Source organism: Carcharodon carcharias, chromosome 20 (assembly GCF_017639515.1).
Source record: "Carcharodon carcharias isolate sCarCar2 chromosome 20, sCarCar2.pri, whole genome shotgun sequence".
In the NCBI taxonomy this organism is placed as follows: Eukaryota; Metazoa; Chordata; class Chondrichthyes; order Lamniformes; family Lamnidae; genus Carcharodon; species Carcharodon carcharias.
This window is the reverse complement of record NC_054486.1, coordinates 110,708,846-110,726,358: the sequence shown is the minus strand read 5'-3', so window position 1 is coordinate 110,726,358 and position 17,513 is coordinate 110,708,846. Positions and strand designations below refer to the sequence as shown.

General features: G+C 45.2%; 1 protein-coding gene across 1 annotated transcript in view; it reads left to right on the top strand.

The window, feature by feature from the left end:
• The window catches only part of mthfd1b (methylenetetrahydrofolate dehydrogenase (NADP+ dependent) 1b), a 73,458-nt gene that overhangs the window by 10,209 nt on the left and 45,736 nt on the right, over positions 1-17,513 (top strand). The window contains exons 2-8 of the mRNA XM_041214792.1: positions 3,112-3,196; positions 4,592-4,651; positions 6,300-6,353; positions 7,697-7,833; positions 9,105-9,205; positions 14,873-15,009; positions 16,355-16,466. Of these exons, the coding sequence (XP_041070726.1) occupies positions 3,112-3,196; positions 4,592-4,651; positions 6,300-6,353; positions 7,697-7,833; positions 9,105-9,205; positions 14,873-15,009; positions 16,355-16,466 (686 nt within the window). The remainder of the gene's footprint in view (positions 1-3,111; positions 3,197-4,591; positions 4,652-6,299; positions 6,354-7,696; positions 7,834-9,104; positions 9,206-14,872; positions 15,010-16,354; positions 16,467-17,513) is intronic.

The window sequence follows — 17,513 nt, the reverse complement described above, 5'->3', positions numbered from 1 at the left end:
GACATGGCAGGGCAGGTGACATGCCATATCTGCAGCAGACTCGAGAAACAATTCCAAATGTTCACCCAAAATACATGCCATTAACAAACAGCTCAGCAAGAGGGATGCATCCATAGCTCATTCGGGAAGTTATGGATAGTATTAGATTAAAAGAAGATGTTTTTAATGTGACAAAGAATAATAGTAAGTCTGAGCACTGGGAGTGATGTAGAAAGCACCAAAGGGTGGCTAAAAAGTTGATAAGAATGGAAACAATCAGAAATGAGAGTAAATGGTGCTTCCTGCTCCTGAGCTGATTTTTGGATCCAACTTGTCAATTTTCCTTGGATCCCAGGGGCTTTTACTTTTCGATCAGTCGACCATGTGGGTCATTGTCAAAAACCTTGCTAAGTTCCATGTAGACTACGTCAAACACGCTACCCTCATCGACCATCGTTGTTCAATCAAGTTAGACAGACATGATCTTCCTTTAACAAATCCATATGGATTTGATTATCTTGATTAACCTGTGCTTTTCTGAATGACCGCTTTTCCTGTCCCTTAGACGTTTTCCAATGATTTGCTCACCAAGACTCGGCTGACTGGTCTGTAATTACTTCGTCTATTCCTTCCTCCCTTTTTAAACAGAGGTACAATGTCAGCAGTCCTCCAACCTCACATCTGGAGCTAGAGAAGATTGGAAAATGATGCTCATTGCCCCTTGCTGTCAGCATGGGATTTGGATGCAACATGGGGTCGTGTTTTAAGATGGGGTGAGCGGGAGGCAGTGGGGTTATATTATCGTTATAATGTGTTAACAGTGCTCAGTCAGTACCATTCAGGGACCATACAGATTTGAATGCCAGGACTCTGTGTTCACTGTTAGTTTGTGTAGAGTCAGTCCTCCAAGAGGTGTCTGTAAGTTGGGAGAAGCCAGACAGCAGGACTTTTATTGAGCAGCAACTTATTCAGTAGTTAAGATCTTTCTCATGACTTGAGGACATGGTTATTTGTTAACAGCTTGTTTAAGCTCACCTGATTTATGATCAAGTGAGTATGGTGTGACTTTACTCTGTCTGTCAAAAGTCCCAACTCTGCTGCAGACAGGGAATTAACTCATTCAAGCATTGTGTGTGTGCATGTGCGTCTGTTTGCGCCTGTGTGTTGGTTACAGTAGGACTACAATGTCCATCTCTTGGCAGATTGTGGGAGGTGCCTGGAAGCATCATGGTGGTTCTTTGTTTGAAGTTTGTACACGTCATGTTAGTGCAATGGGTGCTTGGCTTTGGGATGAATGCAGGTGAATAACATTGCCCTGGAGCATTGGCCACGCAGAGTTGCTGCACTCTGGGATTATATCGCAGGTCACAGGGATTTTTTTAAGGGATGACCTTGAGTTGGTCAGTGGTGCAAAGGAGATTGGGAGCAGTCACGAGTAAGCTAGAGTCAAGAGAGACCTCGAGAGACAATGTATCGCCTCTTTATGGGGTAGGGGTGCATTCTCAACACACAGTCCAATCCTTGTTTTCCTGAAATTTAATGATAAAATAGTCACATGATGCTTCTAAAATTACATCAGCAAATATAATTATAAATTTGTAATTTTCAGATCACCATCTAGTCATGTTTTATTAACTTACTGCTTCATTTGATAGCATTTAAAATTCCTAAATTTTAAAATCCTTGGTCTGTTCCCCTCCTTCAAAGACTGGACACCACACAGCCTTGTCCCATCTCTAGTTTTCTCCCTATTCTTCCTGAAGAGATTGACTCTTGCTGTGTCTTTTCACTCATGTGTGACCATGCTCGTGAGAGTGCAGACAGAGCAGCCCCTGCCTGAGATCAGTCAGCGTGGCACTGACGGTAATCAAACCCCTGCAACTTGCATGAGCTGATTGCCACCAGACAGGTGAATTGAAAGAGATGAGCTTGTATTGTTGTTTCAGTAAAAAGAAAGACTTGCATTTGGGACGTCGCAAAACACTTTACAACCAATGAAGTACTCTTTGAAGCACAGTCACCTTTGTAATGTAGGAAACTCTTTTTTGTGGTGTTGGTTGAGGGGTCACGATTCGTCAAGGCACCGGGGAGAACACACACACACACACACACGCCCCCCCCCCCCACCCCCCCGGCTCTAATTCAAAATGGTGCCATAGGATGTTTTCTGTCCACTCAAGAAGACAGATGGGGCCATGGTTAAATGTCTCATCTGAAAGATGCAGCAGTGCCGCACTCCCTCAGTACTGCACTGGAGTGTCAGTGTAGATTTTTGCACTCAAACCCCGGAGTGGGATTTGAACCCAGAGCCTTGTGATTCAGAGGCGAGAGTGTTGCCCAACTGAACCACGGCTGACACACACCAGACAGATTATCTTTCCCGTCCCCTACAGAGGAAGGGTCATGAAATTCTCCCCCTTTTCCTCTCTTCCATCTGAAATGTCTCTGAATGAAGATGTTTGTTTTATTGCTAGTCTGTTAAAGTTCAACCCCCATTAGTTCAGTTGTAATAGTGGAATTTGGACCTAATGCCCGTTGGGTGGCCTTGACTGTGCAAAACTTCATTAAGAGACATAAAGTAATCCTGAAATGTACAGGCTTTTGACTTACACTGAAGTATTCCTTGTGCTGTAATCAATGGTGCGATAGGCTGCTGAAGGATTTATGTGGGAGGACAGCGGGGGCATGGAAGAGAGGAACACATCTGAAAATTGCTACTGAATTCACAGGCAATGACCAAGCAAATAAGTAATGCTGTCGCAGTTCCAACAAGCTCCCCAGGCCAGTACACTCCGGCCTTCGAGCTGAACATCGGCACATTTCACCGTTCTACTCCCGGTGTCATTCTCTGTCGTTTCCTTTGGAAATGCACAGGGGGACTCGCTCGTTCTCTCTTGCTGCCCACCTTTGCTGGCACCCCAGGCTGGTTGAAGCGCTTTTCTACCCAGTAAACCTGTTGAAAAGTTTGAATACAGTGAGGACAGTAGCGAGTGTTGTGTCCGGAGCTAAAACTTCAGCGTAAGGACTGCAGTGTTCATACATGTTTTATTTTGCTTTTGAGTCCTGTCTTAAGAGGTTCAGCGTTTAAACCTCCAGTGAGCAAGTGAGTGATCATCATTTTCCTCTCCACAGACAAGTCAGGGAACGATTGAAGAATGAAGTGAGTCAGATGAAGGAACAGGTTCCTGGCTTTCGGCCCGGGCTGGCTATTCTGCAGGTGAGTATCAAATCTCAATTACTTGGGGGGGTGGGAACAGTTTTATTCTTCTCCGTTTCAGTCTGCCAGATGTGTGTTGAATTGGTTTTGCAGAGTACAGCGGGTGTGCCAATCAGCTTTGAAAGCTGCACTGTCAAACTCAAGACAGCTGCTAACATGCCATTTGTCAGTAAAACTATCAAAGGTTTAACCGGGGCATAAGGAATCCTTGGAAAAGGAGCAAAGCTTCTGGACGAGGAGCGTGTTAGAAGGCGAGGGAGTCAACCGCAAAGAGAGAATCAGCCTGGCTGGCTGGGATGGGATATGTTACTGTAACACTGAAACTCAGCTCCCAATCCGTGCAGTGAATTGAGCTGCCATATGCCAGCATTCTGTTCACAATTCTGAATCACTTCATTCTTCACAGTTGTGATATTGCATGCCAGCATTAATTTGATGCAGCCCTATTTTGAATTAAAGCAGTGATCAGTGGGAGATCTACGAGGTCTCATTTCCATTGGTTCCAGGTGAAGGAAAGAAGGATTTGTATTGATAACGTGCTTCGAGCACCCCAGAGTACATCACACGACAAATGATATTGTGCCATCGTTGTCGCTATGTGGGTAAAATGCTAGCAACATTGCAATGAAATGAACAAGCAGCTGTCATTTTTCTTTTGATCTTTGAGGTGGTGGGTGGCGGAGTGGATGTCGTTGTCAAGTACACCATAGGAGCTGGCAGTGAGCTGCTTTAGAAACCATAACCACCCATTCTTTCTATCGCTGCAGTAAATGCAATTAGTAGATCCCACGCAGGGAGGGCCTGCTTTGAAGTATTGGCACCAAATCTCTGCCTGGATCCTGAGAGTTTGCAGCATTTTCTGTCCCGGTGCAGGTGCCTGTCCCGAGCTCTGCCCAGGATGGTCAGGTTGAACCTGCCTTTGCCGTGTTGACTGCTTGCGGACGGACAGCAGAATCAGTGGGTTTGCCTCTTGGGATGCAGTGTTTAAACATTTGCTGAGATTTTTGTTTGTGAACTATGGAGGTGCCAATCCAGGGCCACCCACTCGCAGCGCCAAACTATTCCCGTTCAGATGCAGTACGGTTGGATGCTGTGGGGGAGAAACCAGCTTGAGACTCCAAATCTTCTTTCATATAGGACGTAACAGACATAGGAACTTTTATCCTATCAACGCGCCCTTGATTTGAACTCAGGTTCTGATGGTGAAGAGCCAGTGGCACCTTTGAGTCCCATCACCATGCTCTTTAAAGGTCTTTTTTTCAGATTCTGATTAATATCTCTCTTCCTTTCAATTCCTTCCTTCTCATCTCTCTCTCCCTCCCTCCCCTCCCCCCCTTCCCCACTTTCGGCCTCTCTTACCCTCACCCACTGCCTTCTCTCTTCTTCCCTTTCCAGGTTGGAGACAGAGATGATTCTAACCTATACATCAGTATGAAGCTTAAAGCTGCAGCTGAGGTAGGAACCTGTATTAATGCTGTTACACATGTTACACATAACCAGCTTTAATTAGTGTATTTGCTGTTTAATGAAAGCAAAAGCAACTGATATGAAATATGTATACCGGTGCCAATAAGCTTCCTCTGCGTGTATGAATCCCTATTTTTTTTTCCCCCTACCTCTCTGGATCCTGCTGCCACATAATCCAGTTCCCCCTCCTGTAAATCTAAGTTAAAAAGCAGAGAAGTAATATTAAACTTTTGGTTGGACCACACTTAGAGCACTGGTCTCCAGATTATGAAAAGGACGTAGAGGTACTGGAGAAGGTTCAAAAACATAAATGATACCAGAGCTGAGAGTTATACCTATCAGGAAAGATCAGACAGGCTGGGGCTGAATAGAGGTCTTTCCAACTAAGACTGAGTTTGATAGTGTAGACGTAGAAGGAGACACCCAGAATGATCAGAATGTGAAATTCGTGACCTTGAGCATTTGAGGGAGGAGGTGGTAATGTAACTGGACTAATAATCGAGAGACCTGGGCTAATGGTCTGGGACCCTGCTACAGACACTGATATAGAATTTAAATTAAGTTAATACATCTGTAATATAAAGCTAGTCTTGGTTATGGTGGCCATGAACCTGTCATTCATTGTTGTAAAAGCCCATCTGGTTCACTAATGTCTCTAGAGAACGAAATGTGCCATTCTTACCTGGTCTGGCCTACATGTGACTCCAGACCCACAATAATGTGATTGCCTCTTAACTGCCCTCTGAAATGGCCTATCAAGACACTCAGTTCAAGGGCAGTTAGGGATGGAAATAAATGCTGGTCTTGCCAGCAATACCTACGTCCCATGGAAGAATAAAGGGGGAAAAAGTTGAGGTGAATAGCATAGATGCATTTAAAAGGGGAGGCTAGATAAGTACATAAGGGAGAAGGGAATGGATGGTTATATTGACAGGGTGAGATGAAGTAGGATGGGAAGAGGAATAAAAACAGAAAATGCTGGAAAAACTCAGCAGGTCTGGCAGCATCTGTGGAGAAGCAGAGTTAATGTTTCGAGTCCGTATGACTCTTCTTCAGAGGTAAAGAGAAGTAGAAATGTTCTGATGAAGAGTCATACGGACTCGAAGCGTTAACTGTGTTCCTCTCCGCAGATGCTGTCAGACCTGCTGAGTTTTTCCAGGTATTTTTATTTTTATTTTTATTTTTGTTTTAGAAACGTGATGAATTTTATACAGTTTGAGGGGTTGGAGCAGGTGGAGGAAGGTCAGGGTTAGGTGGGAGCTCAGGCTTGTGTGGAACTTAAACACTGGCATAGTCCAGTTGAGCAGCATGACCTTCAGCGCTGGAGATTTGATGTCATCCCTGAATGCTTCTACTCAGCTGACATAGTTGGAGGTGTGTGACAGAAACCCAGCCAGTGACTGCCTGTTCTATTCCCCTCCCCCAGCCTCTATGCAGTGTTTATCCAAGTGCTGAGGCTGGGTGATGGCTACCTGGGTGGACCCTTGAGTGCAAAACCCAGGCTCTGCTGTTGTGTGATGCTGTGTGTTGAGATGGTCTTAAAGGCACCGTGCAGCGTTTGAGTTTTATTATCAGTAACGTTTCACTGTTCTCTCTTACTGTTTGTTCTGGCGTTGATGCTTATTTCTCCCTGTAGATTGGGATGAATGCCAACTGCGTGAAGCTGCCAAAAACTGCCACCGAAGACGAGGCAAGTATAACTCCTACTATCTTTCTCCCCAACAAATGTTTCTCTCTCCACACCCTGAAGGCACCGACTTTTGCTGGGGTAGGGGCACCCCAGCCTTGACCCCTTCCCTGTCCCTCCACAGCATGTTTTATGAGTGGTCCCTTTTCATGTGTGAATTCAGATATTGAGCATCAGCAGTATATTTAACCTGGGAAGCCTGGTTCCATCCTCACTCCCCCAACAATAGATTATCAAACAGCGGCAGGACCTAGGTCTGGTTTAACTTCTCCCTAATCCAGGAGGCCACAAAACAAATTGCACCCCAGTGAAGATCGGCTAACTCAGTACAAACTGTGGAACCTTTTTTTTTCCAAAACTAAAAAGGTGGTTCTGCACAAAGGTCACTCCAAGATCACATCACCAAAGGGTTTCACTTTGTCTTCCTCAACTCAGACAGTAAGTGGGTTAAGTGTCTGCTCCAGCCAATTGTGGGACTCCTTTTTATTTATTCATGGGACATGGGCGATGCTGGCTGGGTCAGCATTTGTTGCTCATCCCTAATTGCCCTTGAGAAGGTGTTGGTGAGCTGCATTCTTGAACCACTGCAGTCCATGTGATGTAGGCACACCCACAGTGATGTTAGGAAGGGAGTTCCAGGACTTTGACCCAGCGACAGTGAAGGAACGGCGATATATTTCCAAGATGGTGAGTGACTTGGAGAGGAACTTCCAGGTGGAGGTGTTCCCATCTATCTGCTGCCCTTGTCCTTCTAGATGGTAGAGGTCACAAGGCTAGAAAGTGCTGTTGAAGGAGCCTTGCCAAGTTGCGGCAATGCTGCTTGTATATGATGCACACTGCTGCTACTGTGTGCCTGTGGTGGAGGGAGTGAATGTTTGAGGTGGTGGATGGGATGCTGATCAAGTGGGCTGCTTTGTCCAGGCTGCTGTCGAGCTTCTTGAGTGTTGTTGGAGCTGCACTCATCCAGAGAAAATGGAGAGTGGTCCATCACACTCCTGACTTGTAGATGGTGGACAGGCTTTGGGTTGTCAGGAGGTGAGTTACTCGTCGCACGATTCCTAGCCTCTGACCTGTTCTTGTAGCCACGGTATTTATATAGCTGGTCCAGTTCAGTTTCCGGTCAATGGCGACCACACACTACCGCCGCCGCCACCCCCCCCCCCCCCCAACAGGATGTGCAGGCACTCTGGGGAATGTTAGAGTAATCCTACGGGCCGGTGATCCTGTTCGGAGTGTGTTTGAGAATCCTTTGGGTCAGTGATGCTGTGGGAGTGTTTTCCAGATGTTTTGCTGCGTTGCCTAGATTTGGGTCATCTTACTAATTGGCCTGTTCTTGACATGTACAGGTGCTGAGTAACATCACCCACATTAATGAGGATCCCACTCTGCATGGACTCATTGTTCAGCTCCCACTGGACTCCATTAACCCAATTGACATTGAAAAAGTAACAAATGCAGTTACCCCCGAGAAGGACGTTGATGGGTAAGGATTAAGTGGATTTGTGTCAGTCATTGGGTTCACTCTAGCTTGTGAGCTTTCCAGTAGGGGGTCAGTGAACAGTGACCCAGAAGTGGACTCCCTGAGTCCAGGGCCATCTGTTGTTCCTCAGTGACCGGGGTCAGTCAACCTGAGCGAAACTGGGGATTGAACCAGGTTCGCTCTTTTCTCTCTGGCTGTGTGGCCAGGCTGGACGGTGCAGTTGTTGTCCGAGCTAATCGATAAAGAGGAAGCGAAATCCTAGTTTGTGGGTGCGAACTTGCGGTTGGGAAATCATTTCTGGTACAAAGAGCTCCCGATTCTTAGAGAAAACTTGCAAGAATCCAGGTTTTTATTTCTTTTAAAACTAGGCTGCTCCATTATAGAGAAAAGGAAGGTATGTATTCTCTGCAGCCTTTCATGGTCAGAGGATGCCCAGAAGCGCTAGACAGCCCATTTGAAATGTAGTCACATTTATAATGTAGAAAGCACAACAGCCAATTTGCACACAGCAAGTTTCCATAGACTGCAATGTCATAATGACCAGATTATCTGGCTTTTTTTTTTACTGATATTGATTGAGGGACAAATGTTAGTCTAAATCAGGATGAGATCACTTCTGCCCACCTGAGCAACAAGGGCCATGACTGTGGTCCTGAGTTGAAATTTTTGGCAGAAGGCTTTCGAACTGAATCAGCTCTCAGACCCGATTAAAGTTGTGGTTACTATTGCTTAAAAGAGCAGAGGCAGGACATTTCCTAAGATAAAAGCAAAATACTGCAGATGCTGGAAAGTTGAAAGAAACATAGCTGGAAAAGCTCAGCAGGTCTGACAGCATCTGTGGAGAGGAAGACAGAGTTAACGTTTCAAGTCCGTATGACTCTTCTTCAGAACGTTTCCTGATTGATTGAATGTTTCTGATGAACTGACTGGCTTAAATTCATTCTCAGTATACGAATACCTGAGGCAAGGTTGGCATTTATTGACTATCCCCTAGTTGCCCCAAGAAGTGATATTGGGGGTCCGTCCTCTACACAGCATAATATGTTTTGGAAAAAGAGAGAAGGTAGCGCGTGTGCCTGAATTGTGATCAGGCACCCGAGTGCATTACTGAGCACTTTAGACTCTCTCAACAGGGTTAGATGCCACATGTTGTGAGTGTCCTTGTACAATGGGTATTTTGTGGAGTGTTTTTAAGGTGGCCCTAATGGACTGGATTCATAGCTGTAGTTGTTGATTTTCAACACTGTATTAACCAGTGTTCTGGTTCTTTTCAGATTAACCAGCATTAATGCAGGGAAACTGGCTCGAGGAGACCTGGATGCTTGCTTCATACCCTGTACTCCCAATGGCTGCTTGGAGCTGATTAAACAGACAGGTAGGAACAGTGTTTGCTACATCAGAAATGGGAGCAGGAGCAGGCCTCTCATCTCGACGAGCCTGCTGTGACATCCGCTAAGATGGTGGCTGAATTTCCACATCAACCCCCACTTTCCCACCCAAACCCCAGATCCCTTGATTCCTAAGTCTCCAAAAATCTGTCGACCTCAGTCTTGAATATTTTCAACAACCAAGGAGCTACAGCACTCTGGAATGAACAATTCCAGAGATTTGAAACGGAGTGAAGATATTTCTCCTTATCTCAGTCTCAGGATAAAGAGTCAGCCATTGAGGGACTGTCATCCCCTATTCCAGACTCTTCATGTTGGTGTTTATGCTCCACATGAGCTTTGTCCCATCCTCCCTCATTAGCTTGATCAACATAACCCTCTATTTCCTTCTCCCTTATGTGCTGATCTGGTCTCCCCTTAAATGCATCTATGCAATTTGTTTCAATTACTCTGTGTGGCAGCTTGTTCCATATTCTAACCACTCTGTGTAAACAGTTTCCTTCTGAAATCCCAATTGGATTTATTAGTGACTATCTTATACTGATGACTCCTAGTTTTTAATTCCCTCACCTGTGGAAACATCTCTAAATCTGCCCCATCAAACCCTTTCATAATTTCGAGAGAAAAGAGCCCATCCTGTTCACCCTTTTACTGATAGGTATTACTTCTCTGTTCTGGTATCGTCCTTTCATTTTTTTTTTACACCTTCCCTGTTGCCTATGTATCCTTTTTATAATGGAGGAAGCCTGAAGTGTTCACAGGGAACTTTAATGAGATTGGGACAATCCAGTGTCATCTCATTATTTGTTAAGAAAAGGCATATTGCTTCAGGTTAATGATCTCTCAAATCTTTTCGTGTCCTCAGCTCCTCTTTCCTGCCTGCCTCTATAACCCTTGACTCCCTTGTCGATCAAAAATCTGTCTAACTCAGCCTTGAATGTTTTCGATGACCCAGTCTCCACTGCTCTCTGGGGAAGAGAATTCCAAAGATTAATGACCCTCTGAGAGAGGAGACTTCCTCATCTGTCTTAAATGGGAGACCTCTTATTTTGAAACTGTGCCCCCTAGTTTTGGACTCCCCGACGAGGAGAAACATCCTCTCAGCATCCGCCTTTATCAAACTCCTCACAGAAAGCTCCCACAAACAGCAGTAATCATACAAAAAGTAATGGAGATCTCTCCCAAAAGAGCTGTTGAAACTGAGAGTCAATTACAATTTTTCAAACTTACATTGATAAATTTTTGGTTAGTCGAGAGTCTTAAGGATTACCAGGTGGGTCTGGAATTCGGATACAGATCAGCCATGATCTAATTCAAATGGCAGAACAGACCCTCGGGCTGACTAGCCTCTTTCTAGGGGTGGAATTTTATGCTGGTGGGATTTTACAGTCCCGCCGAAGTTGATGGACTTTTGAACGCCTTGGCAAATTTAATGGCCCCGCGTTCACTGTGACAGGGCTGTAAAATTTCACCCTGTGTTCCTGATGTGTGATGCTGGATGGTGCACAGACCATTCAAAGCTGCGGCCAATTACTCTAGCCCAGTCCTAACCTTGCCGGTTGCCCACGTGGGTACTTTGCAGCAGAGGAGATGGGACAGTGGTGACTGTAGTTTGTTATTTACACTTCCTCAACCCTTATTAAATCTGAGCCTAAAATAATACAAGTAAATGTTTAATGTTGACAAGAGTACAATTCCAAGCACATGAGACAAAATTAAAAAAGAACAACTTGGAAGTATCTTGCACCCAACGAAATACTTTATAAAGAGCAGTCACTGTTATAATCTAAGGTTAAGCAAAGGACATGTCACATTTACTGGAAAATCACTTTCCTAATAAACTGGTAAAAAAAAACCTGCTAAACCTGTAAACTTAAGAATTAGGAACAGTAGACCACTCAGCCCCTCAAGCCTGCTCCATCACTCAATAAGATCGTGGCTGATCTGATTGTAACTTCAACCCCACATTCCTGCCTATCCCCGATAACCTTTCACTCCTTGCTTATCATGAAATCTATCTAGCTCTGCCTTAAAAAATATTCAAAGGCCCTTCTTCCACCGCCTTTTGAGGAAGAGTTCCAAATATTCATGACCCTCAGAAAGAAAAAAATTCTCCTCATCTCTGTCCTAAATGGGTGACCCCTTATTTTTAAACAGTGACCCCAAGTTCTAGATTCTCCCGCAAGAGGAAACATCCTTTCCACATCCACCCTGTCAAGACCCCTCAGGATCTTCAAGGTTTTACTCATGTCACCTCTTACTCTTCTAAACTCCTCTGCACCTCAGAGCTCTGCAGTATCTCAGCATTTAGATAATATGCTTCTTTTTTTATTCTTCCTGCCAAAATGGGACAATTTTACATTTGCCCACATTATACTTCATTTGCCACATCTTTGCCCACTCACGTAACCTGTCTAAATCCCTTGTGAAGAGGACATAAGGTGGCGTCAAACTTACCTTCCTACCTGTCTTTGTGTCATCAGCAAATTTAGCAATCATACCTTCGACCCCTTCATCCGAATCATTTATGTAAATTGTAAAAGGTTGAGGCCCCAGCATTGATCCCTGTGGTACACCATTCATCACATTTATATAAGATCCATTGCGCACAAGGGGACGCTTGAGAATATTTCTAAATTGCTTTACCTCAAAGCTCCATGTTTTTACTTAGGATCAATGCTGTTTGCACGAGCCAGTAATGTCCAGTTAGAGCTCTGATAGTTGTCTCAAGATTTACATAAGGATTATTGAAACTATTTGAAACAGCTTCGATGCTGAGACTAAGCTCGGTGATGTTGGTCTGGCAGTCACTTGTAAAACAGTCGTTTGGTGGTACAGAACTTGAATATTGCTGAAAAAAGAAATGTGTAAGCTTTTTGTCTGGCACGCATCAGGACACTTCGCAAGAATACCAATATAAGGGGAAAACAACAATTTATACTGTATGTGAAGAGAGTGCTGATTGGTTGGTAATTGGTGTTGCCATGGAGAAAGCCTAGTGATGGTGACTGACAGTTAACTGCCAACCATTGTTTGAAATTTAAACCAGGCAGCTTGACCCTGATTGGCCAAGGCCCTGAGGAATGAGTCAGTGAATGGCTGTCACGTATTTTGTTTAGCTGACACAGGTGCAATGTGTGTACGTGTTCTTTCTGTTTGCAAAGAACAGGGCCCTGTTTCCAGTGAAAAAAATAAAATGAAAGTTGCCAGAAGACTGTAGGCTGCTCCCTCATTTGGGAGAGATGACTGCCAGTGAATTTAGCCTGGGTGTCACCACACCTCGGACGAGGGGCGAGGTTGAGAAGGTGGGGCCTTCCTGGATTACCTCAGCCAGTGCGGGAATTGAACCCGCGCAGTTGGCATCACTCTGCATCACAAACCAGCCATCCAGCCAACTGAGCTAACCAACCCCTTAGCTTCCAGTACATGCAAATGCGCCACACTCCGAGCCTGACTGACAATCTTAAATTAGTTGCCAGCGTAATTCTTAGCACACTGAGGATTATTTAGTGCGTGTTATCCAATTGCAGAATCACATCTAATGTTGGACATTGTGTTTTGAGTTTTGCAAGCACGGGCTGGTTGGGTACAGTCTGTATGTTGCCCATTGTGAACAGTGGCTGGGACATGCTGTTTGATACGATCCACCAGTCATTGGGATGTACAGCCTACATACCCAGCATCACGCTGGCACTGAGATTCATACACCACATTACTCATTTGTGTCTTTTAAGTTTGACAGCAGCATCTGTGAGTGGTGAATGCCACTCGTGTTGCCACTGCATAGTAGCTTAGATATGTCTCTTTTTTTCAGCAATACTCAACTTATAAAATCGCGGGCATATACCTAGAAAAGTTTGGATTGTTTTATTGGCATTATCAGACCACGGTTTGTAAGTATTGGTAGTCTGAGATGTATGCAAGTTAATAAGAGCTCTCACCCCAACTTTTGGTATGTGAATCACAGAACTCCATGATGTGTACCATCTAAAAGGTGCACTGCAGGAACTCACCAAGTCTCCTTCAACAGCACCTTCCAAACCCACGACTGCCACCATCTAGAAGGACAAGGGCAGCAGACACATGGGAACACCACCACCTGGAAGTTCCCCTCCAAGCTGCTCACCATCCTGACTGGGAAATGTAATGGCTGTCCCTTCATCGTTGCTGGGTCAAAATCCTGGAACTTCCTCCCTAACAGCACCATTAGGGATGGGCAATAAATGCTGGCCTAGCCAGAGACTCCCACATCCCATGAATGAATTTTTAAAAAATCACTGGTAAGGCAAGTACTTAATGCTCATCCCTAGCTGCGCATTCAGAAGCTGGTGGTGAGCTGCCTTCTTGAACCGCTGCAATCCATGTGGTGCAGGCACACCCACAGGGAGGAAGTTCCAGGATTTTGACTCAGCAACAATGAAGGGACATAGCCATTACATTTCCAAGTAAGGATGTTGTGTGACTTGCACCTTGTGACTTTGTCCTCCTAGCTGGTGGGAGTTGCAGGTTTAGGAGATACTGCCAAAAAAATATCCTTGGCAAGTTTGTGCAGTGCATCCTGTGGATAGTACACACGGTGCACCAGTGTGAGTGTTTAAGGTGGGGAATGCATAGGGATTAAGCGGACTGCTTTGCCCTGGATGGTGTTGAGCTGCTTGAGTATTGTCGTACCTGCTTTCGTCCAGCACATTCCTGAATTGTGCCTTGAAGATGTTGGAGGAACTTTGGGGAATCACTTGCTGCGGTGCACCCAGCCTCTGACCACCTCTTCGTAAATCCGGTCTTTATATTCTTAAACTTGGGCAGCCTTACAGGACTAAGCGGTGTGTGATCAAAGCCATTCAACTATGGCCTCCAGTGGGGGTTTCAGGTTTACTTGGAGTGTCAGTGGGTGACAGAGATGAGAGTGGGGCTGGAATAACCTTTGTCTCTTTACTGCACTCATTACCATTCTCTTTGGCTGCTGCATAATGAAATCCTTTGTTTGATCTCTCCTACCCTGCTCCCTATCTGTTTCCCTTTTGTTCATCGTGATCCCATCCCCCTCCCGCTGGCTTAAAAACCCTCACACTCCTATCTTTCCTCAGTTCTGATGAAAGATCTTCGACCTGAAACGTTAACTCTTTGTTTCTCTCTCCACAGATGCTCCTGGCCTGCTGAGTATTTCCGGCATTGTTTTTTGGGTTTTATATATGCTGGAATAACTAGATTAGGGGGGGAATTTAATGGGAATGACGTGAAAGGTTTTTTTCCTGGAATAGATAGAGAGGAACTGTTCCCACTGGCAGGCGAGGGATTGGTAGTGAGAGGACACAGTTTTAAGATCATTGGCAAAAAAAAAATGCAGAGAGAGAGAGAGATGAGGAGAAATGCTTTTATGCAGCAAGTTGTTGTGACCTGGAATGCACTTTTTTAAATGGAAGCAGATTCAACTTTCAAAAGGGTATTGGATAAATATTTAAAAAGGAAAAATTTTCAGGGAAGTGGGATTAATTGGATATCTCTTTCAAAAAGCTGGCCCAGGCACGCTAAGGCTGAATAACTGTGTGCTGTGCTGTGTGATTCTAAACGTTTAGACTTTGATTCCAAAATGCAGTAGGAATTTAAGACGGCTGGGGTTTTTTTTTTAAACGCTGAATGCTTTGTTGCTGCAGGTGTGAAGTTGGCGGGCGCTCGGGCTGTCGTTATCGGGAGGAGCAAGATCGTTGGTGCTCCCATGCGTGACCTCCTGGTGTCAAACCATGCCACCGTGACCACGTGCCATTCTAAGACGGCTGACCTCCAGGGAGAGGTAAGGGCGCCTGCTGCCATTGGCGCTAACCGGGACCAACTAAACTTGCTGGGACAAAATATTCCCTTTCTTAGCTGAGGGGGCTTGGGGAGGGAGATGGAGTGCGACTTGAAGAGTCTTGCCTTGGATGTGCCGCTGAGGTGGTCACTGACACTGATGGGCTTGTAGGGCTAAGTGTTTCAAAGAAAGAAAGGTTGTGGATGATGCAGGCCATCTCTCATGCCCATTGCTGGTCGACTTGAGGAGGCGGCGATCTGCTTTCTTGATCCACTCCTATCTTTGCAGTCATGTGCTGTTCGGTAGAGAAATTTGCAGTGAAATTTAATGTCATAGAATCACAATCATTATGGTACAGAAGGAGGCCATTCGGCCCATCTTGTATGCACCAGCTCTCCAAATGAGCATTACAACTTTTTGCCATTCTCCTGCCTTTTTCCAGTAACCTTGCACATTCTTCCTTTTCACATTACAGTCTAATTCCTTTTTGAATGCTTCAATTGAACTTGCCCCCGTCACACCCTCAGGTGGTGCATTCCAAACCCCAGCCACTCGCTGTGTTTAAAAAAAAAGTTTCTTCCTGAATCACTTTTTTGCTTCTTTTACCAATTACTTTAAATATGTGCCCTCTCGTTCTCAATCCTTTCACAGCCTGGAGAACTAGTGGGAACCCCATATTGCTTGTGAGGGGAAAGTCCGACCAGATTAAGTGCCTATCAGACGCTTAGCTAGCCAGCGTCAGGCCCTCCCCGGGATTCAGGACGACAGGGACTGGAATGCCATTCCATCCCAAGAGCTGCCAGCCAATTAGAATGCCTCCTCTTGCACCGTAACAGTTCTGTGATTCCGAAAACTGGGATTTCTTTGCTGTTTATGTGGGTGTAACGTTGTGTTTTGTTTTTCAAACTTGGTGCAGTGTCCATTGACAGCAACATCCTGTCTCTGATTGCTGGGCACATGTATAGAATTTCCATTCATCCCAACCAGAGCTCTTTCTCATCCATCAACATACCCTTCCATCCCCATAAGGCTTCTTAAATGCACCAATATATCATTCACCTCAGCTATGAGTTCCACATTCTCCCCACTCTCAGGGGAAAGAAATTCCTTCTGAATTCCCTACTGGATTTTTAAATGACTATCTTATATTTATGGCACCGAGTTCTCCTCTGCAAGTGGAAACACCTTTTCTATGTTTACCCTAATGGACGCCTTCACAATATTAAAGGCTGCTCTAGGCTCACCTTTTCAGCCTTCTTTTACTGCAAGAGTTGAGCTTCAGCTGTGGGTTTTTAAATCTCATGCCTCAATGCCGATGTCAATCTCAAGGCACTTTCTTTGTCTTTAGGTTGGGAGAGCCGACATTCTGGTGGTTGGAGCTGGCAAAGCCGAGATGGTAAAAGGAAATTGGATCAAACCTGGAGCTGTCGTCATCGACTGTGGAATAAACCACATTCCCGGTGAGGGGAAACTGCAATTGGAAAATGACTTTTTCTTCTCTTTGCTTCCTCCCTTTGGTCACCGTCATCAGTCCCTCGAAACGAGGATGACGTCTGCTGAGGTTCATGATGTGTGTGTTCTCAGGTGACCCAGCAGGCCAGTCCTGGAGCTGCAGGTCTTTGGGCAGAGAGGACAAGAGTTGCTCTGAGAAAAGGGGGTTCTCAAGCCAGGGTTCTGTTCCCCCTCCCAGGGTCAGTGAGCTCTCTCGCTAAACTACCTCAACCCCTCTCTTCATAGCACTCGCAGAAAGATTGAGCCTACATATCTATAATGGAAACAGGGCACCTCAAAGTGCTTTCCAGCCAATTGAGCATGTGTTGTAGAAAGCGCAGCAGCCGATTTGTACATCGAAAGCTCCCACTAACAACAGTTAAGTAATGACCATATAATCTGTTTTAGTGATGTTAATTGAGAAATTCACCAGGATACTGGGAGGATAACCCCTGCTCTTCACAAATAGTGGCCAAGGAAACTCTTGCATCCATGTAACCCTCGTCCATGCATTTGTTATCTCTATGTTTGAGCTCATCTCAGCTGCCAATGTTCTAAGTTGCAGCAAGTCCCATTCACCCATCACTCTGTGTTCACTGACCAACACTGGCTTCCGGTCCAGCAACGCCTCATTTCAAATTTGCATCTTTGTTCTCAAATCCCTCCATTCCATCACCTCTATGATCTCCTCCAGCCTGATAGTCTTCTGAGATATCTGCCTCTCGAACATCCCTGTTTTTAATCACTCCACCCAAGGTGACCATGCCTTCTGCTGCCTGGCCCTAAACTCTGGAGTGCCCTCCCTAAGTCTCTCCACCTCACTGTCCACCTTTTAGACACTGCTTACAACCTCTTTGGCTGAGCTTTTGGTCATCTGACCCAATAACTTCTCTGAAATTCTTTTTGATAGTCACTCCCATGAAGCACTTGGAAAGTTTTACTAAGTTAATGGCACCATATAAATACATGTCAATGTTAAATAGAATTACACAGAAACAGGCCATTCAGCCCATCTG